The sequence below is a fragment of the Vitis riparia genome, chromosome 7, assembly GCF_004353265.1.
Source record: "Vitis riparia cultivar Riparia Gloire de Montpellier isolate 1030 chromosome 7, EGFV_Vit.rip_1.0, whole genome shotgun sequence".
In the NCBI taxonomy this organism is placed as follows: Eukaryota; Viridiplantae; Streptophyta; class Magnoliopsida; order Vitales; family Vitaceae; genus Vitis; species Vitis riparia.
Genome location: NC_048437.1, coordinates 23,823,404 through 23,844,974, shown reverse-complemented (window position 1 = coordinate 23,844,974; position 21,571 = coordinate 23,823,404). Strand labels below are relative to the sequence as shown.

At 34.0% G+C, this 21,571-nt stretch overlaps 1 protein-coding gene across 3 annotated transcripts; it reads left to right on the top strand.

Annotated features, from left to right (window-relative positions):
* The first annotated feature begins 1,206 nt into the window (after positions 1 to 1,206).
* Positions 1,207 to 21,047, top strand: LOC117918822 (serine/threonine-protein kinase 38-like). Of its 3 annotated transcripts, none has more exons than XM_034835735.1 (14): positions 1,207 to 1,358; positions 1,902 to 2,270; positions 6,665 to 6,839; positions 10,048 to 10,131; positions 10,214 to 10,455; positions 10,573 to 10,783; positions 11,061 to 11,140; positions 11,503 to 11,587; positions 13,092 to 13,223; positions 13,318 to 13,431; positions 13,534 to 13,581; positions 14,597 to 14,681; positions 15,638 to 15,694; positions 20,398 to 21,047. In XM_034835735.1, the coding sequence occupies exons 2-14, from the start codon at positions 2,047 to 2,049 to the stop codon at positions 20,511 to 20,513; spliced, it is 1,653 nt and encodes a 550-aa protein (XP_034691626.1). In that variant the 5' UTR covers positions 1,207 to 1,358; positions 1,902 to 2,046; the 3' UTR covers positions 20,514 to 21,047. The 3 variants fall into 3 exon arrangements, with proteins under 3 accessions (XP_034691626.1, XP_034691628.1, XP_034691627.1); XM_034835737.1 differs by having other exon boundaries at positions 15,638 to 15,730; positions 20,398 to 20,479; XM_034835736.1 differs by lacking the exon at positions 1,207 to 1,358 and adding an exon at positions 1,417 to 1,516.
* Positions 21,048 to 21,571: the final 524 nt, after the last annotated feature.

The window sequence follows — 21,571 nt, the reverse complement described above, 5'->3', positions numbered from 1 at the left end:
ACCATTTTCTGAAGTCAAATCTGATGGCAATGGCTCTCCTGCCGGCCAGCCCTTCCCTAACACAACCACCTCCACTCAACTGAACCCCAGCTTACACAATTGTCCTTTTCATGATGATTTCCCAAAGGCGTTTTTAATGACAGCGAGACGCCTCCTATTATAAAAATGGTTTTTGAAGAAAAATCAAACATTTGAAATTTTTTTTAAAAGTTAAAAAAATCACTCAAAATATTTCATAAAAAAATATTTGATAGGAGCTTGTCCAAGAAAATTAAAAGCGCTTCGAAGTGTTTTTTATAAAAATAAACAATTCTAAAAATATGTAATGGGAAATCACTTGTATGTAATTCTTCCAAAAATCATTATTTAAGAATATTTCAAACTAGAAAAGTTATAATTGAAATTATTTTTAAACGGGTTTTAAATATCTTGTAAAAATTAAAATTTAGTTAGAGAAAATGAAAAAAAAAAAAAAAAGAGTGCTTAAACTATTCTTGTGCGTTGGTGCGTCTACAACCCAAAAATGGACCAGGGGTGGTCCCATAATGCCCATGTTGTAAGGAAGCCCCAAAAGTCCAATTCAACTCTAGTAGCCTGTACTGGCCTCTTACTGCTTTCATACTCAATTTCCCATGGGTGTTTTGGCTGATTGGTTAGGCCTAGGTTGGTCATTCCAACTCAACAATGGTATATGTATGTAACGTACAATTATCATTTCAAAAATTCATTTAAAACATCTTTATATCATACTGAATTTGAAATAAATTTTCTAAATTTGTGATTCCTCTGTGGTGCGCATGACGCACAGGGGGCAACTTAGCATATCAACGGCCACTTTTCCATACCAGCGCGGAATGTTCTGACATTATTTTTTCACCAGATCCAATGCACCCCTGTGGCATAAAAATAATTGATATTAATTATTATTTATTTTTATCATTAAAATAATTTATATTAAAAAAGAAATAATTATAAAATTTTGGATTGATTTATCAGAAGTCAAAATATATTATTTTTGTAGTTATTTAGATAATTTTATTAAAAGAAATTATTTTTAATTAAAAAGTAAATTTAAAAAAAAATATTATTTATGTTATAATTTATAAATATTATACTATATTTAAAAAAAGTTAATTTAGAAAAAAAAAAAAGAGAGGTAGAAAGCGGAAAACGTTTATGAAATCGAACGTACACGTTAGAAAACAAATGAGAGAATCATGCGGACAACGAGGAAAGCAGGTCTCCGTCTCGATATTTTCTGGGCATCCAAACACCGATAATGCCGGACTGAATCCTCTTTCTCTCTCTAGGGTTCACGGATCGTCTTATTCTCTTTCTCTCTCCGACACTACCACGCGGTAATCCGATTTCTTAGCCTTCATTTTCTAACTTTTTTTTTTAACCCAAAGCTTGCTTGCCGACTCTCATTTTCTCTTTCTTTTTTCACTTTCCTGATGTTGACTCTCATTTCTGTACCGGTCTTAGATTCTTGATTTATGTGGAATTCGTAATTCAGGTTTTTATTTGTATTCATGTTTTATTTTAATTGTTTGTTAGTGTTTGATTGTGTTCCTTGTAATGTAGTGCGTGTTCTGTGGATTTTAGCGATTTTCTTGTTGCTGATTTTGTTTTCTTGGAAAATTTGGGAGAGAGATGTGATATTGGAAGAGGTTGGACAAGGTTTAACTCAGTGAATTGTTATATTGTTTTCGTTTACCGTTTTCCTTTTCCTCCAGTTTCTCCTGAAACAAACGAGATATTAATTTTGATTTTTGCGTACCTTAGGAAATATAATTTCTGGCAATGTGGGGTCTGGCAGTATGTCCTTGAATAGTAAATTATTGTTTTTCTTCCTTTTTCTTTCTTCTCCCTCTCTCTTTTTAATTCTGTGGTATATCCAGGTTGGATGCAGGCTTTGTGAATTTGAAAATTTCCGTTGCCCAAGGTCGAATATTTTTGCAAGTTTGGCTTGCAATTGAGAGGTTGTTGTGTCTTTGAGGAATGGTTGTTAGATGTTCTGAAATCAGCTGAGGTGGAGCGGAAGGAATGGATTCTGCAAGGAGTTGGTTTCAGAAGTTTCAACCGCGGGAGCGAGTGAGGCCTTCAGCTAGGAAGAAGGAAGGCACAGGTGCTGAAAAAGAAGAGACAAATCCTACAGCAGGAGATGAAACACCTTCAAATGTCACAAAGCAGAAAGTTGCAGCTGCAAAGCAGTATATTGAGAACCATTACAAGGAGCAAATGAAGAGTCTTCAGGAGAGGAGGGAACGGTATGACAATACTCTTAAAGATAAATTTGAAATTTTAGGCACATAATATCTGTCCCTGAGTTAGCTTACACTTCTATAGAATACACGAACTGCAGGGGATTGGTCATTTTGACAATTAGTAAGTTCTGTTTCTTGTCCAATAACCAATCATTACCTCTTATGTTTACACTATGCCAATTGATCCTATAATTATGCGTACTGCCAATGCTCTTATATGAATCTAGTCAATCCACTTAATGCCAGTATGCCCTATCATTCTTTATCTATAATTTGATGAAGTGAAGCCCTGTTGTAACTCATCACCAGTTGAAGTTGAATCAGTTTTCTTCTTAATATCAACTTCTACTGCTTTGGAGATAAAGTTAATAATTACTTTTTGCATGACAAGGTATTGTAGAAAATCTGGGAGAAGATCCAGATAAGTTAAATTCCTACTATCCACATATATAAGTTTTGGTAATTGCCTTCCATAAGCATATCATGTGCATCATTTCTGTATTTATTAATGAAAACCTTATGAAAGAAACAGCATATTTTTCCTTTTGATCTCTAAAGTGTAGCTTTTTGGATGACAAATCCTGGTGGCTATCATACCTTTTCAGTTTCTTTTTAATGAGATCAATGATGGTATTTTTTCTGAAAAGAAATGTGGCAGATTGTTGTTGACAGTATTACTGATATTATGATAATAAATACAATCTATCTTGTTAGAGCTTAGGAAGTTCTATAACATGTCTAACATTTTTTGATTGGTAAAGAAAAGGCCACCCCTGTAAGATGTTGGATCTATCTTAGTATGGATAGTGAAAATAATGCAAATACACTTAGGACCCTTTCAGACTTGTTAACAGTTGCCCTGTTGGCATTTTTGGGATTTTTTTATGTGAGACTGATACTTCTCAATGGGCAGCTCTAATTGACTCGTCTACTTATGAAATCCAAATAGAAAAAGAAAACCATAAGATTGTATTTGATTCAAAATCATACTCTTTAAGGAGGCACACCCTTTTTCATGATCTAAAATAGTACCATAATATGTAAAACATTTATTCAAGAAACTGGCGTATCAATCATTCAAGGATAAGCAAATTCCTTAATATACCTAAGTCCAATTATGTCAGCATGGTTCTTTCTTTCTTTCTTTATTTATTTTTATTATTTATTTTTATTTATTTATTTTAAATTTTGATGCTGTCATTGATGTATTATTAAATTTTTTGTTTTGTCTGTGGAAACAATAATTAGAACAAAATACTGTGTACCATCAAAGGAATGGCTCTTCAGGTTCTCAACTGGGGAAGATGTCTCCTTTCATTAGCACAAGGTCCCAACTTTTTTAAGAAGCAATAATGATTTTAACCAAATCAGTATCTGTTGTCCTATTTGCATGCCTATAATCATATTTTTTGTTTAGATATCAAAATTCCATCACTTAATGGTTATATTTTCTCAAAATGTTGCCTCTGAAAATATATTTTCTCAAAATATTATATTACCTTGTGTCCCATGGATTTATGACAGATGAACATGCTCCGTTAGTTTCCTCATTCATGTCCATTTATTTGCAATACACCTAGAAATCCCCTTGACTCACTTATCTTTTACTAGTGATTTGGTAGATTGAACTCAATAAACTTGTTCTGGTCTTTGTTCACAGGTTAGGGAATCAAAATGGGACTAGTGTGAAAGGCATGTTTAGTTGAATCGATAAAAATAGAAATTGAACTTTGAAAATGTAGAACTGATGATGGGAAATAGGTTTTGAAATATTTATCAACTAAAGAACTTCCAAGAGATTTAGAAGCAAATAAATATGTTGAATTTATCACTTATAAATCCTTTTAGTGGAGAACATAAAACATAGCATGAAAAAGAAGATATTGATTTACTCTTTTTTTTTTTTTTTCTTCCAGTCAGCATTAAATTTCACTTTCCCTTACTACTTCACTCCCCCCCACTCTCACCCACCCCAAAAATTGGAAAAAAAAGAAAAGGAAGAAAAGGCTTTGTGATACAAAGGCGTGTTATATCCTAAGCTATGGGACCCAGAAGAGGAGTCTGTTACAGTTTTAGTGCAGTCATCACAATTACTAATCAAGATGGGGGTCATGTTGACCAGTCCCATTGATTGGAATCCAAATAAATAACAGTTTTAAGGATGCACCAAGTTTCTAAAATGTTATATAATTTTTTTTCATAGAAAGTCATCCATATACATTTTTTTTTTTGGATAAGTAAAGGATAAAAATTGTATTAAAAAAGCCGCCAAAACAGCGGCTTAAAGATTACAAAGAAGAAAACACCCCCCACTTCCCCATAACCATTAATGGTGATGCAACTCAATTTATAAGATCTTACAAATGGTTTTTTGATCATATTATTGCACTTTAGGTATTAAGATGGATTAATATATGCACTTAATACCATTTTGCACCATATTTGCTTGTCTGATTTTTTTATTTACACTTTCTCTAGGACAATTAAATCCACTAATCCAAGTTTAGATTCTAATTTTTGTGTCAAATACAATTGTATTTGAAATCAAAATAATTTCTAGCTTTTTAAATGGAAAAGGCTCTTTGCAATGTTAAAAATTTTAAATGGATTTTGAGGCTAATACTTTTAAAATATGAAAAGAAGTGAACTTAAAATTTGTATTCTTGTCTCCCTCCCACCTTTTCTCCTTTGTCTACATAGTTAACTCAATTTTAGTGATCATTTTACACCTTTCTATTGAGTGGATACCCACTAGCCCTGCTTTGTAGGATAAGGAAAACCACAGGTACTTGATTCATTCATTTTTTAAATTTATTTTTATTTTTATTTTTATTTTTAGAGATACTTGATTTGTTCATGAGGAACTCGTATGAAATTAATTTCAGTTCTTGAACTTGGGACCTCCCATTCCTGAGTAGGAGCACCTCTCATTTGAGCTGCCTCTGGGAGGCTCATTCTGCACTTTTTTATGTTCTTTAATATGATAAATGAAAAATAAATGTCAAAGCATGGTTGTACAAGCCTATACAGACATGTGGTGCATGTTTTCTAATATACTGGCTTCTGCCCCTATAGGGGCTTATGCACTCCACTTGCAAATCCAATGCTGAATCTCATAATCTTCACATGTCGATATTATTTAGTCCAAGATTTTAATTTGAACACTAGCTTCAGTGGTTTTTCAAAATACTCCAGTACTATATGGAATAACACACTGTTAGGCAGTCCAAAATCATTTGACTAAGACATAATGTGAGTTTTTCTTTTTTTTCCCTTCTTTAACATGATTTCTCAAATCCTCCTCAAGCATGTAAGAAGTATGCTTAAAATGATTTTGTTGCTCTAAATTAGGGTTCTTAGTGTTTGATAGCCTAAAACCATTTTAGAAATTTAGAAGTGGTTAGTATTATTTCCAAGCGGCTTTTCTAAGTTACCTTTTCAATTCTTTTTCCATTTTTTTTTCTGTTTCTTCTTTTCCTAATGAATCATTATCTAGTGACAATAGGAAATTCAATCTCTATCTGTTCCTTGTGTCAATTGTTTGTTTTTTCCAATAGTAGGTAGGAGTTTGGGTGAGAACATGCTTTCTGTAGGAAATTGTACATGTAATGTTGGAGTGACTTCAATTCATTATCCTTGTTATCTCTCGTTTAGTATTTGATTGAAGTTTTCATCTTATTTTATGGTAGAAGACTTTTCTCTTGACATCTGAGTCTTTAATGCTCCCTAAAAGAATGATCGAATCTATTTTCTTCCTGGTATTTTAAATTTTGCTAAAAAAATTTCCTGTTGTGCTAATCATTCTATTTCTTCTTGTGATTGAATTTCAATCATGAAGATGCTTCCTTTCTATTTGTATTGCCATTTACCAAATAAGGTGTACTTTTATTGTTTGTGATGTAGTGCACCTCTTGATTTGAGATGTAATTGGTCTATTTTGGAAAAATGAAGATTAATGGGTTGAAGATGTCCTACAAAAAACTTTTAACATTTTGAAACTGGCAATACTCTTTTCCCTGTTTTACTTCATCTTTTAGTGGGTGTGAGGTTAAATTAGTAATAGTTTCAATGTAGTTCTGTCATTATTTTTTTTCACAACTTACTTTTTTGGAGTTGAACTAGGAACCTCTGGATCCACACCATAACCCCCTGCTACCTAAGCATCAGGTGGCCTCAATATAGTTCCAGCATAAGCTTGGAACCGATGGTTTCTTGATGATTCCACTAGTTACCTGGTGATAACATCCATTTGTAGACTATTTATTTCTTGCATAAGTACCTCTAAAAGATCACTTCCATCTAATGTCAGGTCAAGTTATGTCAAGGATATTTGTTTCCTGAAAGTCAAATTTATAGGATTCTATAGAGATAAGATAGGCCATTTGACTTGTAAGCAGGCGAAATATACTGGAAAAGAAGTTGGCTGATGCTGACGTCTCCGAGGAAGATCAGAATAACCTGCTAAAACACTTGGAGAAGAAGGAAACTGAATACATGCGCCTTCAAAGGCATAAGATGGGTGCTGATGATTTTGAATTATTGACAATGATCGGGAAGGGAGCATTTGGAGAGGTATACATTTATGTGAAATTATACTGGTCGCGTTTTCCAAATTTCTTAATTCTTAATTCTTTTCCATTTGGTTTCAAGCTTCATAATCATGCTTCTAGCTGTCAATTTTTTTGACTGAAGAAGTGTAGCGTCTAAAATTTCTGACTGAAAACATCATTCTTTATCCACTGGATCATTCACTGAGATTAAAAAGGGGGAAAATTACTTTAAAATAGTAATTTGCCCTCAGTATAGGAGCATCTATAATATGTACAGTATGACATCAAATGTTTCAAGTTGTAGCCACTATGGGTATATATGCCTCTGCCTGTGTAACATGTCCTTACACTATGAATCTTTCCATGTAGATGTCCTATACGTACCCATACTTAATAGAATGAATATTTATCATTGCTAGTTCTTTCAGTTTATGAGTCTTCGTTTACTGCACCCATTGAACAAAAATTTAGTACTTCTAATTTGAATGCGATTGGCTGGTATGGCCTCGAGTTATGTCAGGCTCTATGATAAAGAAAACGCATGAGTCAGTGACATGGAGTATTTTTCCTGTATTAGGAAAGTGAGATTAGGTTGGGCAGATATAAAAGGAATTGGTTCAACATTATTTTGCTAGTAGGGTTGGTAAGTTGATATATCATCAAGGAATACTTCACCTAAACCGCTTTATGTCAATATGCAATAGTGAATGTATGGACCAAATGAAATTTTAATGCATAATAATGAAGAACATGTTGTAACAATAAGTTACACACAGAGGGAAAGCATAAGACATATAGCTCCTTCCATATCAGAAAATGATTTTGACATGGTCACTTCACTTTTTACTTGCATTAGATTAGGCAAATATGTTTTCTGTGATGAAGCAGAAAAACCTTTGTGGTAATGATCATGACATACTAGGGAAAAAAAAAATGAGTACTCAGGGACTTCTAGTATAAGAAACTCATACAAATAAAAAGTATAGTTCAAACAAAACACTATGCTAGTTGAAAAATCTAATCTTACATGATTTAGTGCTTATTAATGGAAAGATGAATAGTTCTAACCATCATGAGCATGGTGTGCAGGTTGAATAAATCCAGAAGTTGGGCTCACTGAGCTGAAATCATCAAGCTTATAGGTCTCTGATGTCTGTTTACGAAAAGCAGTCTTTACGTAGCTGATAATATAAAAAGATTAATAAAATAATGTTACAGAATGAGAGATGTAATCTAATGAAATCCATGAGGATGCAACCCATCTCTTGTATCTGAGATATTTTCACTAACAAAAATTGTTCCTTGAAATTTCCAGGTGGCTAGAAAGTGAAATGTAGATTTTTTAAAATTGTAGTTAATATGTATAGATTTCTTTGATGTTCATGCTATCTATTTGAATTTGTGTGTTGTGCCTATGTTACATGAGTTTGGATATGGACATGGGTGCGGCTGTCCATCTAGGTGTCTATCCTCAACATCTCAAATTTTAGGATATGGGGATCTAAATGGTACTTGGGGTTGTGGTGTAATGATAATAAAAAAATTAAAAGCTGATTAGAACAGGAAACAAGATTTTTTTTTTCTAAAATATCTTTCTTTTTCCTCTTTGATTCTTACTTTTTTTAAAAATAAAAATAAAATAGTCATGTCAAAAGCAAAATAGGTGTGTTCGACAAGGATATCACATACACACCTTTGTCATGTTGTGTCAACATGGGTATGTTGAGCGGAATTGAAGGGACCAAGTATTGCAAACTTGTGCATCTCTTTCTCTCTCTCAACATTTTTATTGATACCAACCAGAAATATCTTGGTTGGGAAACCACTTATTGAATATTGAACTAGATCTCCATAGGAGAAGAGAAACAAAGAAGGTTGCCACGACAACTTGGGTGTGTGTGCGTTTAGGGGTATGGAGGGAAAAAGGTTTTTTATACATTTATGCAATAGTATGAAAGAAATTTATTACAATAACATACTTCTGTTATAAAGATTCTCAAATATAGCTATGAGAGGCAAACATAGTTGGTGTTCTTGTGGTGTTAGGGAAGGGTTTGGGGTAGGGTTGTGGAAAGCAATAAGGAGAGGTGGGAAGACTTTAAAAGTAGAATCTTTTACGTTGTGAAGGATGGAAGGAGAGAAATTCTGGAAGGGTCTATGTTTTGGTGAATCATCTCTAAGTGTCTTCTTTCCTTTGCTATTTGCAATAGCTACCTCAAAGGGTGCTTGGGTTACAGATCTGTGGGAAGAGTTTGGTGAGGGACAGCATTGGAGATCCTGTTTCTTAATATAGTTTCTTCAATGGGAGCTGAAAAATGTTGATGCATTTCTAATAAGGCTTCAAGAGAGATGAGTGAAGAAGGATGGGAAGGATGTACTGTTTCAGTTGGAGTTGAAGAATGGAAATTCTCAGTCAAAGCCACTTTATTCTTATTTGAAGTTCGAAAGACTGGACACTTTTCTTGTGAAAGTAGTTCGAAACTCATGTATACCAATGGAGTGCAATCCTTGCTCGTCAAGGAGCCCGGGGGAAGATTTTGACTTTGGACTAGTTAAAAAAAAAAGAAAAAAAAAAAGAAAAGAAAAAGAGGATGGGAATTGGAAAATGTAGAGTGGGTGTCGCCTTCTTTAGTAAGATAGACTTGATTAAATTGGCATGGGACTTTTGTAGGGAAGAAACGTAGGAAGGCCTAGAGAGCTGCTCCTTTATGCGTATTCTCAACCATTTGAAAGGAGAGGTGTCCTAAATTGCTTGATAATTTTGAACAATTGGATCCGGCTCTCAAAATATCCTTATGATATTTTCTTTTATTTAGTCTAGAAAGTTCATAAATGGAGCTTCGATGTCTTTGTTATATCTTGTTGATTGGTTGGGTACTAGTTAATAGGACAGAGTTGTCTTTTGTTTCTCTTCTATTTCTTTGCCTTTTGGCACCCTTTGTATCTGACTGTGTACTTGGCATGCCCCTTTTGGTAGATGTTGATAATATTTTTTGCTTGTTTATTATCAAAACACTTGCACGCACACATACACATATATAGTAGTGGTTTTTGTAAGTGTCCGAAGTTGTAATTTATTTCAACAAAACTCGAAAAAGGTTAAATTTTGAATGTTTAGGAACAGGTATGGATCTTTTTCTGTCATTCAGCTCTATCTTGAATTTGATCCTGTGCTGTATCCTTGCCTATCATTTGCTCATTATTAGTATATTGTTTTATTTGTGGTGCAGGTAAGAGTCTGTAGAGAGAAGACAACGGGTAATGTGTATGCAATGAAAAAGCTTAAGAAGTCAGAGATGCTTCGACGAGGCCAGGTATTACATCTTTCTGGTCTGCCAGATGTTTGGTGATTTTGCCCAATATGTTTGTTGCCAGTTGACACTTAAATGATTTTAGGTGGAGCATGTTAAAGCTGAAAGGAATCTGCTTGCAGAGGTGGACAGCAATTGCATTGTTAAACTTTACTGTTCTTTCCAAGATGATGAGTTTCTTTATCTTATTATGGAGTACCTACCTGGAGGAGATATGATGACTTTACTCATGAGAAAGGATACCTTGACTGAAGATGAGGCTAGATTTTATGTTGGAGAAACAGTTTTGGCTATTGAATCTATTCACAAACATAATTACATTCATAGGTTTGTAGGGGACCTTTATTCTTTTTGGCTATATGTCACTTGGCATGATTCTAGAGGTCGTTTCTTATTGATACACCAAAATGATTAATTTTTTCTATCCCAAATTGCATGTTGCAGAGATATTAAACCCGATAACTTGCTACTTGATAAATATGGTCACTTGAGACTATCAGATTTTGGACTATGTAAGCCATTGGACTGCAGTACTCTTGAGGAGGATTTTACAATTGTTAACAGTCCTAATGGGGGTCATCAGGGTGATCCTGCAGCACCGAAGCGCACCCAACAAGAGCAACAACAACATTGGCAGAAGAACAGGAGGATGCTTGTAAGCCTTATATAATTTTTGATAGTTTTCTTTTATTCTTTACTATGTGATGCCAACTAAGAAAATATCATCTTCTGTAAGGCATGTTTTCCCTTGGCTGGCATTTTGAAGGATTTCTTGTTGTGGACTGTGCTGACTGTACATTAGGTCATTCATTGAATGGAGCAATAAACCCTGCATCATTTGTCTCAGAAAAATTTAGAAAAAAGAGGACCTTTTTCCTCTCAATGCCTGGGGACTTTATTTGTTTCTGTAATGTTCATATTCGAACTTGCAGGCTTATTCTACTGTTGGGACACCAGACTATATCGCTCCAGAAGTTTTATTGAAGAAAGGTTATGGGATGGAATGTGATTGGTAAGTGGTTTACACAATGGGAACTGATTAGTCATTTGGATATCCCATGGAATTTGAAATTGTTCCGATGTTTTTCCTTTACATAGCATTTGAAATGATTTCATTTTGTTTCTAATAGGATTTGAAATGTATTTAATTACTTACACGTGGGTCATTTTCAGGTTTCTATAAAATAATTTTTTTTAATGTTTTACCATCTTTTATTACAATTGCACCATATCTTAGATTGATTCATTAGACGAAGACAGACTTGTTCACTTTGAGATCCTTGGAACTAAAACAGAGTGATTTAAATTATTATGGAAAGTCAGAACACTCCTTAATTTTTTCCAGACCAAATTATGATTCTTTTATTTCCACAGGTGGTCACTTGGTGCTATCATGTATGAAATGCTTGTGGGGTATCCACCTTTTTATTCTGATGATCCCATGTCAACATGTAGGAAGGTAAACTTGGGAATACAACTCATTCAGATTTTAGTAATTTCTCTGTATTATAAGTTCCAAGTTCTTGGGTTGTGAATTATCATTTTACCCTACTCTGTAATTATTGCAATAATCAGTTCCTTTGACTTTTCCCTTCAATTCGTGCATGTTCTTATTTAGTTTGGAAATTTCTGTGAAGCTCTTATGATTCATCATTTCCATCATATGTTTTGATCTTGTGTTAATTTTGAATTGGTTGCCAGGTTTTCCATTTTATTCTTGAACTTCCTTATAATGTCAATAGTTGAGGGGTGGATGTAGCCAAGTGGATTCTGGATCCATGTTCTGGGTTCAATTTGCATTGTTCACCTGTAACTACACTCAAAGAACTGTTGTTGATTGTTGTGATTATCACAGTTTGGAAAGGAATGTGAGAGTAAAATAGAGAAGCTAAATTTTCAGCCAAACCTTTTTTATATGTTTTGCATTGGGAAGTGCCTTAGTTTGTATGCAATACTGTTGCCATGTTTCTACGAGCATTCTTTGTGTAGTCTGTAGAGGGCCTTCAACAAACTGGACAAGCTTGTTTCATGGCCAGTTATTTGTGGCTTAATATGATGTTTGTAAGGCATGGCCATGCATCAAGATGAAGTTTGTTCAATATAATGGCCATATCCTACCTAAGACCCTTGAAGCTTGGCTCAAGTGGCAGGGGGCTGGGGTGGGGATATTGAAGCTTTGTGTTCAATTCTGTTTGACAGAGGAAAAAAAATGAGAAAAAAATCCATATCCTAGCTAAAGTGATTGCATAAAAAGACCCTAGTTAGGGTGGGTTCAGCTGGTTGGATATCAACTATGTTCTTTAGTTTTCATTGTGTAATTATATGTGTTGTTAAATAGATTCCTCAATTTTGAATCTGTTCATGTTTCATTTTTGTTGAGCTTGACTTTGGTTTTTAATGTCCCTTTCACACAAGGACTGAATTGAGGTGGCTGAGGTTGGTCTCTAATTTGTAATGAGTTTGAGTTCATTGCAATACTAATAAGCCTGAATGAGTTTGACAAAACTCGCCTCATAAACAACTCAATTACATTTTAAACAGTTAATCCTGTATTTTCTATGGGTTTGGCTTCAAGGTATGTTGATTGTTATTTGAGACTTTTGGAGCATCATTGTGGGGTTTGACCTAATGGGATAGGTTGAAAGCAGCTACCTTATTTAGGTACTGAAATTAGCTGAGTTCTTAATCCTATTTGTCTTCTTTTAAGAATCTGTTTGAGCCATAATTTATTTCTAATGTTAGTCCAGCTGAAGCTTGGTGCATTTATGTGAATGCCTTTACATATCTTCTTGTTCTGAGCTCTATTTTATGTTTGTTCCTGGTAAATGGCACTGTTGCACTCTTTATAAACCAGGTAGTTTATGCCACACATGCATCCTTATATTTTTCTGCAATCTTCTCATCCCAAAAGATGGGTTTCATTCTCAAATAAGAGTGTCAGCTCTGCTTCTGGTTTTCTGCAGATTGTAAATTGGAGAACTCATTTAAAGTTTCCTGAAGAAGCAAGTCTATCTTCCGAAGCAAAAGATCTTATCAGTAAACTTTTGTGTAATGTAAGCCAGAGGCTGGGATCTAAAGGCGCAGATGAAATAAAGGTGTTGTATGGTGTGTCCTAGTCTAAATTATTGGATTTCATTAAAAGTAGGTTGCAAATAAAAGGGATTATGTGGTTGCTTCTTCCATTTTCAGGTACACCCATGGTTTGAAGGTACTGAATGGGATAGACTATATCTTATGGAAGCTGCATTTATTCCCGAGGTCAGAGATGAATTAGATACTCAGAATTTTGAAAAGTTTGAAGAGGTATTGATATGCTCTATTCTTTTGCTGATCTGGTGCCACAACTTGTTTGGAGTTTTTTCATGTTGCTTATCTACTTTTTGAGCCTATTTTATGGGTTTGCAGTCTGAGAGCCTAGGTCAATCATCATCAAAAAGTGGTCCTTGGAGAAAGGTAAGCTTAATAATTGCAACTGCAGAGTTTTCATTTTATGAGTTTCCTGTGCTGCTTTAGCTGTCATGGCCTTTTACACGTAGTGTCAGAATATCTATTTCATTTAATTTTATGTAGCTGCAATTTTCTCTTTGCAAAGCATAATCATTTGGTTCATTTATTTACTGCTGCCAAATTGGCAAAATAGGAGCTTCATTCAAAAGTACAATGAGGAACTTGTCACATGTTTTCCCTTCTTTTTCTCATCTTTTTTCTATCTTGCCAAACTGATTGGTAACTTGACTATTAAAGGCTTTTAAAAGTAAAGGAATCTCTTCAGTGTTTTAGACTTGGAAGTGTGGTTTAAACTTCAAACCACAGGTTCTCTTGAAATAGAAGTCCGCAGGAGGTTAAGACCAGAGCATTAAATTCTGATACAAAGATGTAAGCTGCAGCTGCAAAAGTGGATTTAATTTAGTGAAACTAAATTGACTTTGGAACCACTCTCGTTTGACTTGAACTCTGTGGAATCTCACACGAAACCATTGAGAATTACTTTGATGAAATTTAAGAAGTTCAAGAATCAAGGTTTTCTCCAAAGTTGTGTACATCAGATACATGTGTCCAAAGATCAAAAGAGTATGATAAATTTTCATTCTCACATGTTTTGACATGAAGTAGAACAATCAAGTTTGAAGCTTTGTTTCATTGTAAGAACAACTATTTCATGCTCTTTGGAGTTTTCTGTTATTTGATTTCAATTATGTGGAATGATGAACATCTAGTTTACCGGAAATTGACTTGTTCATATTCTTGAACAAGTACACTTGTGTATGCTAGGCTGCTTCTCATGTGCATCTTTTGTTGTTGATTTATGAAGGATCATTTATTTTCTTAGCTATTTATTAATTTGGTAATATACCGTTTTCTACCTTGAATATGTTAAGAGTCTAAACTTCCATCTGATGCTATTTTTTGTTACTGTTTTTTTCTTCTTTTTCCACATTTTCTCATTTCAGTTCTCTTTATTATGTAGATGCTTTCATCGAAGGACATGAACTTTGTGGGTTATACGTATAAGAACTTTGAAATCATCAATGATTATCAAGTTCCTGGAATGGGTATATATTTGTGCCTTATTTATTTCATCTTTCTGTTAGATAGACTTGGTATAGGTGTGAGTTGTGGGTGTCTGTAAGCATTGTTTGTGCTTTACTGCTTTATCTTAGGATGTGGCAGTTCTGACCTGCCATAAACTCATTATTTCAGGTGACACAAAAGATCAAATGAAGGAAAAAAAAAAAAGAAGGGAAAATGAACAAACAAAGCAATAATAAATTGGAAGCATGACAATAGATATTTCTACTGTGATATTGTTTCAACTAAACTTAAAGCTATGCAAGACTGAGTTTTGACCATTTTAAGTGGCTTTACAATGTTGGGTGTTTTTCCCTAAATATGATATTTGTGTAATCTAGCAAGAAAATTTTCCCATAAAAAAAGTACTCAGAATTCAAGTGTTTCTCTATACCCCATAACCTTCTGGTACTCTTATCCATACCCATGGCATAGCATGCTGGGCAATGGCATGGTTGTCATTATGAAGGGTCTGAGTACCATAAATATCTGTCTCTGAATAGTAATTTCATATTAGAGTGGGATGTCTGATAGCCATAGAATTGGGTTAGACATGAATGCATGTTCCCTGACACCCTACTTCTATTAAGTACTGTAAATGTTATAACCAAAATATTGCCTAGGTGATAGTGTTAGGTTATTCTCAAGTGGTAAACTAACTTAAACCGGAGTAAAACCAAACTTTTGTGCTTTTGAAAATAAACCTAACAGTGTCAGGCTTAAGTGAAGGGTTTTGACTGAATTTTCTTTTTCCTCATAGGCTTAAAATGGTTAAACGGTTAAAATGACTTAAAAGTAATAAAAAAATTTGAAAAAAATAGATGATTTTCAGTGGTTATTTTTTATAGGTTCCTGTCTGGTTTCTGCAAATAGGTTAAGTAATTAATTTGCATTTCTTTGGTCTTGTTATGCTAATTTTAGAACCATTCTTCCTTTGCAGCTGAATTGAAGAAAAAAACCAACAAACCGAAGAGAGCATCCATCAAGTCACTTTTTGGTAGGTATATGCACAAATATTGTGAAGTCTTGCCATGTAAGTAAAACAATAGGAAAATATGCGAAACAAAAATTTATTAAAATTAACAATTGTGGGATACAATCTCAATGTTAATATTCTTTACAAAAGAATATTTTCTCTCTGGTTCTTTCACTTTGATTACAATCCGAAAGCAGACAACAAACATGTTTTCTTGATTTTGAAAGTCAATCAAGGGCCTAAAGCGGGCTTATTCTTGAATGACTTTTTGGAAAGACAAAGAACACGTGTGTAGTACTTTTGAGATTTCTTGGACTTGTGGGGAGATTTTGTAAAACCTTTTATTTTCTTTATGAAACCTCTTTTCCCATGTGGAGTCATTTTTCTGATTGATCCAAAGTCCCCTTAATTGAAGGAAGTCACCGTTATTTATAGGTGAAATTAAGGAATTAAATTTGGAATCCCTAAGATTTAGTTGCTTAATTCAAGGAGTTTGGTTCCTTGATTTTGATAACTTGTCTCATTCATTAAGAAAATTTGCCAACAAGAGAATATTTATTTTTAATTCTCTTTTGACTTCAATTGGAATATTTGTTTCCTTTAGAAATTTGTGAACAAGAGATTATTTATTTATTTAATTATCTTTTGACTGCACTTGGAAGATTTGATTTTATTTGCAAGATTAAATTTTATAGCCTTCCAAATTTCGCTCTATGTCACATTTTGAATATATGTCATGTGTCAAATGTGTGGAGTCCATCACTTGTGGAGCCTAAATTTTGTTGAACTAGAGAGTCACAATTTTGATAATTAATTTAGTAGTAATTTAATCCACTAAAATTTTGATATCTACAAATGTCCCCACTTCAAGGCGCAACGGTTACATGGCTTGCCATGTGAACAAGGTGGGTCTTGAAGTTAGCCTTCATTCTTCTTTAATTTGATGGTTTTTTTTTTGGCGTATACGTAGTTTAAGCTCATGCAAGCTAGGAGCATTATGTAGTTTAAGCTTATGATTTTAGAAGCATCACTTGTTTGGATTTTGAATTAAGGGCGATAAATGCATGTTCTTGGAATAAAGTTAACTAAGGGTTCGAGATGACTTATTCTCAACCAAATTTCTGAAAATCTTTCTTAAGTATTTTGAAGAACAAAAGGTCTTTTGAATTCATTTGAGTCTTGAAGGTGGATGAATGATACTTTTGTATTGTGTTTGATATTCTTCCATAGGCTTATTGAAGAATGTGGCAAGTTTAGACTTGATTTTAATCTAAGGATGGTATTTACGTGTTTTTGGAGCAAAGTTTAATCAATGATCAATAATGACTTGATCTTAAGTAAACTCATCAATAATGTTCTCAAGTGTTTTGAAGAACCTGACTTTGTCTTCTTTCGCTTTGAAGGTGGATGAATGATATTTTTGTATCGTATTTGATATTATTCCACAAGCTTGTTGAATAATGTTTTTGATCTTGACTTTTAAAACTTCATTTTTTTGGATTTAGCTTCTAAGTTGCATTTTCCTTTTGAGAATACCTCATGCTAAAGAAAAACACTTACATTTAGGGAAGTTGGAGATTGTAATTTAGAATCTCCAAATTTGACTTATTTAATGCAAAGGATATGTTCCTCGATTTAAAAAGTTTATTAAGAAAGATTTTTTTCCTTTTTACCTTTGGCATAAGTTTCATTTTTTTTTTTTTTTTGTTACTACAGTTTAAGCTCTTGTAGGCTAGGAGCAATATGCAATCTAGGCTCATACTTTAAGGAGCATCACTATTCTTCAACTAATTGTTGTATTGGACAATTGGAGTGTATCCATAGGCTTTACCTTGTTTGTTGTTTGAATATTTGCACTAAAACCTTGTTCAAATGAACCAGACTCAACTTATGAGTAGTTTTTCTCCAATCTTACTTACTTGAAGGAGAAACCATTTTTTTTTTTTCTGTTTTTAAAGCATAATAGAATGTCGAGGTTTGAATACAATTGTAGTAAAATTTAATGTCACACTCTTTTCATCTTCATCAATGATGTTATTGCCCCTAGTAGTATCATCTTTGAGTTTTTCAATAAACATGTTTTCACTTGCATTTGTTTTTATGACAAGCATTATGTCATATGCTCGTATAACCAACTCTTTGAAGGTGTCGGGTTGTATCCCTTAAAGGATGTATAGAAGACCTCAATGCACATCTTGTATACACATCTCCACAACTGACACCTCGGATAATCCATCCTTGCAGTCAAGGCTTAAAGAACACCAACGATTGATGTAGCCAACAATCGACTTGTCTTTCCATTGCTTGGTATTGGTAAGCTCCATCATGCTTATAGTTTATTGGGTGCTATAGAAGCAGTTGATGAATCCGCGCTCCATTTGGTCCTTACTATCAATGCACTTAGGTGCAAGGTCGATATACCAATCAAAGGCATTTCCTCGAAGGGATCGAACAAATTGTTTGACCAAGAGGTCAACCTCTGTACCTGTATTGTTGCAAGTTTCGATGAAATGGGCAACGTGTTGCTTCTGATTTTCCTTTCCATCGAATGATTGAAACTTTAGAGGTTGATAACCCATAGGTATATGTAGGTTATCAATCCTGTTGGTGTAACGCTTAGAGTACATGAGTGTACTTTGTGAGGGTTCGCCATACTACACTCTGATGATGTTAGTTATCATGTCCTAAAGTTGTTGGACAGATAGTGACGCCACCAAGGTAGATTCTGCGGTTTGCATTGACTTAGACGCATGCAGTGCATCACCTAAAGATGCAATCTTTAGAGAGTAAGTCCTTGGCTTGACTCAACCATATTATCCTTGTGCCTTAGCCTTGCTCATGAGGGATGCTATTTGCAGATGTTTCTCCTCAATGGTCTTGGTGAGTTTGGCGATGACATGAGTCATCTCAACTAATTGTTCTTCTATAGATGTAGTGTCTGTTGTTATTACCAACATAGTCACCTCGAAGAAACAAGTAAAAGAGTCGGATTGGTTGGAGGAGTTGTCCTCTTTTGACATTCTAGTTGGTTATCCAAGGTATGAGTCGGTGTTAGAGTTGGCATCGATGATAGAGGAGAGGACTTATGCCCGGTCCTTTATTGTGGAAGAGCGTTTTTCCCTATCAAGAAGACTTTGACCCTTTACCCTTAAAAAGACCAATGTGATGACTAGTTGGTAATTATCGTGTGTCCCCCACTATTTTCAGCAAATGAGTGTGCTTGCTTTCTAACTTTGTTGAAGGTGTAGTAGTCAATTTCGCTTTGCTATGAATTGTAGGGCCCGTAGAGGTACTATATGTTGCTTGAGAAATGACAATCTTGTCATCACCCTTGTATCAATGCACAACTTGAGTCTTTTTAGATATCATCATGTTAATGGTGATCAATTTCTTAGTGAAAAAAAGAGAGGCAAAGATGTCCCACCGGGTGGGCCAAAAATTTGTACGCACAAATTTCGTGAAGTCCTATAACATGAGCAAAACAATAGAAAAATATGTGAAACAAAAATTTATTAAAATTAATAGTTGTGGGATATAATCTCAGTGTTAATATTCTTTACAAAAGAGTATTTCCTTCTGGTTCTTTCACTTTGCTCATGATCTAAAAATAGACAACAAAAGTGTTTTCTTGATTTTGAAAGTCAATCAAGGGCCTAAAGTAGCTTATTCTCGAATGACTTTGTGGAAAGGCGAAGAACATGTGTGTAGTACTTTTTGGATTTATAGGAAAATTTTGTGAAGCTTTTTTTTCTTCTTTATTAAACCTCTTTTCCCTTTTGGAGTCCTTTTGCCGATTGATTCGAAACCCCCTTTATTGAAGGAAGTCACCATTATTTATAGGTGAAATTAGGGAATTAAATTTGGAATCCCTAAGATTTAGTTGTTTAATTTAAGGAATTTGGTTCCTTAATTTTGGTAACTTGTCTCCTTCATTAAGGAAATTTACCAAGAAGAGAATATTTATTTTTAATTATCTTTTGACTTCAATTAAAACATTTATTTTCTTTGGAAATTTGTCAATGAGAGCATATTTATTTTTTTAATTCTCTTTGATTGCAATTGAAAGATTTGATTTTATTTGTAAGACTAAATTTTGTGGCTTTCCAAATTTCATCATGTGTCACCTTTTGAATATGTCACGTGTCAAATGTGTGACCCATCACTTGTCAAGCCCAATTTTGTTGAACTAGAGAGTCACAGTTTTGATAATCAACTTAGTGGTAATTTAATTGACTAAAATTTTGATGTCTATGATAGGCTTAGACACTTCTCAATTATTTTCTTGAACGAGTTTGGATGAGTTTGTCTTCTGTAAATTCAGATCTTTGGAGGGGAAGATTAGTAGAGTACATCATCTCTGATGCTTCTAATGTGTGCTTCACCATGTGTTTTCGCTGTTTTTTTTCCATGTATATGTCGAGTTGCATCTCATTTTAGGACACTTACTCTACATGAAAAATTGTCCCAAACCTGTAGGCTTTGTTAGTTGTTTACCCTAATTTATTGCTAACTCAAAACTAGTGTGCTGTTGCCAAATTTTTCCAGATGTATTCATTGTAATTGGCCTTTTGTTGCCTAGATGGTTCATGGAAACAAGAAACTTAGAATCCTAGGACATCATGTTTTTCCTTAGCTAACAAAACAGAGAAGAATTACTTCACTTGTTTTAGATATGGTATAATAATTTTAATCTTTCTCTTCTATTTGTGTTCACTTTGTTACAGAGGAAGAATCGGATGGATCTGATACAGTTGCTGATAATCAACCTGTTCAAGGGAGCTTTTTGAACCTCTTGCCTCCCCAACTAGAAGTGTCTCGAGATCAGAAAGAATCATCATAAACCCAACTAATTTCTCCATATCGTCAGAAGTTCAAGGACCTCCAGCCCACAAGATGAAGCGCATTTGGACTTTTAAGAGTGGATTTTGTTCTCAGTTGCCCCTTCTGCAGTTTGCTTTGTTAGTGGCTATTTTTTGGCTGGAACTTGAGGTATGGTCGAAAACTTGAGGTCTGAGGCCTGAAGAAAGTTGCTGGCTTTCAAAGGTACTAATCAACATATAGTCCGCTTGGATATCTGTAAGTTTTTCTTCTTTTTTTCTTTTTCAAAAAAAAAAAATGAAAAAAGAAAAGAAAAGAAAAAAAAGAAAAAACCCTGAAAAAATGAGTAAATACTAATTCATTTAATATTGATTTGTAACTTATTAATCGCTTTCTCTCAATTGTCATGTGTAATTGTGTTTTTTAACCTGATTAATGACAGCAAAACAATATGCTCAGAACCAGATGCTTGATATTCAGTTGTCTATTTTCCCATGATGCTACAGTTAGTAAAAGTAGAAATCTAGCACACAGGACATGATTCCAAAGTCTTCTATTCCCATGGTTTTTCAAACTATTATCCCCTGCATATAAACTGTCTAGATATGCTTTAAATTAAAACTACCATTTCTGTTTCTTTTCCAAGTTTGTGTATGTAAAACCCTTTGGAACAGTAGCACATATGACATTTGCTCTATTCTGGTTTGAGTTTATTTGGCCATTTCAAACCACCTTCTTTTCATATTTTTTTCTAGCCTAACACATCAAATCACACGATTATAAATGATCATTTTTGGCCTACACATCTTTGCCATTAATCAGGAAGACATGGTAATCACTAGGAAGCTCAAACAGAGAACAGAAATGCAGGGGTCTCTGGAATATTTATTTGTAAGATATTTTTAGGTTTGCATTTGTTTGATTGGATGTTGTTGTGGTTGTTTAGTTTAGTTTAGTTTAGTTTAGTTTAGTTACGGCTTCTCCCAGTTGTGGCTTTCATTGTCTCATATTTCCATCAATGAAGAGTATTTCTTAGTATAAAATATAGAAGAGCTATCCTATAAGCTGTGAGGATGAAGT

Excerpts from the sequence above, each read along its gene's own strand:
- LOC117918822 (XM_034835735.1), top strand. The coding sequence starts at position 2,047 with ATGGATTCTGCAAGGAGTTGGTTTCAGAAGTTTCAACCGCGGGAGCGA. Across the intron at positions 10,456-10,572 it reads AAACATAATTACATTCATAG|AGATATTAAACCCGATAACT; the intron begins GTTTGTAGGGGA and ends TGCATGTTGCAG. Across the intron at positions 10,784-11,060 it reads AGAAGAACAGGAGGATGCTT|GCTTATTCTACTGTTGGGAC; the intron begins GTAAGCCTTATA and ends TCGAACTTGCAG.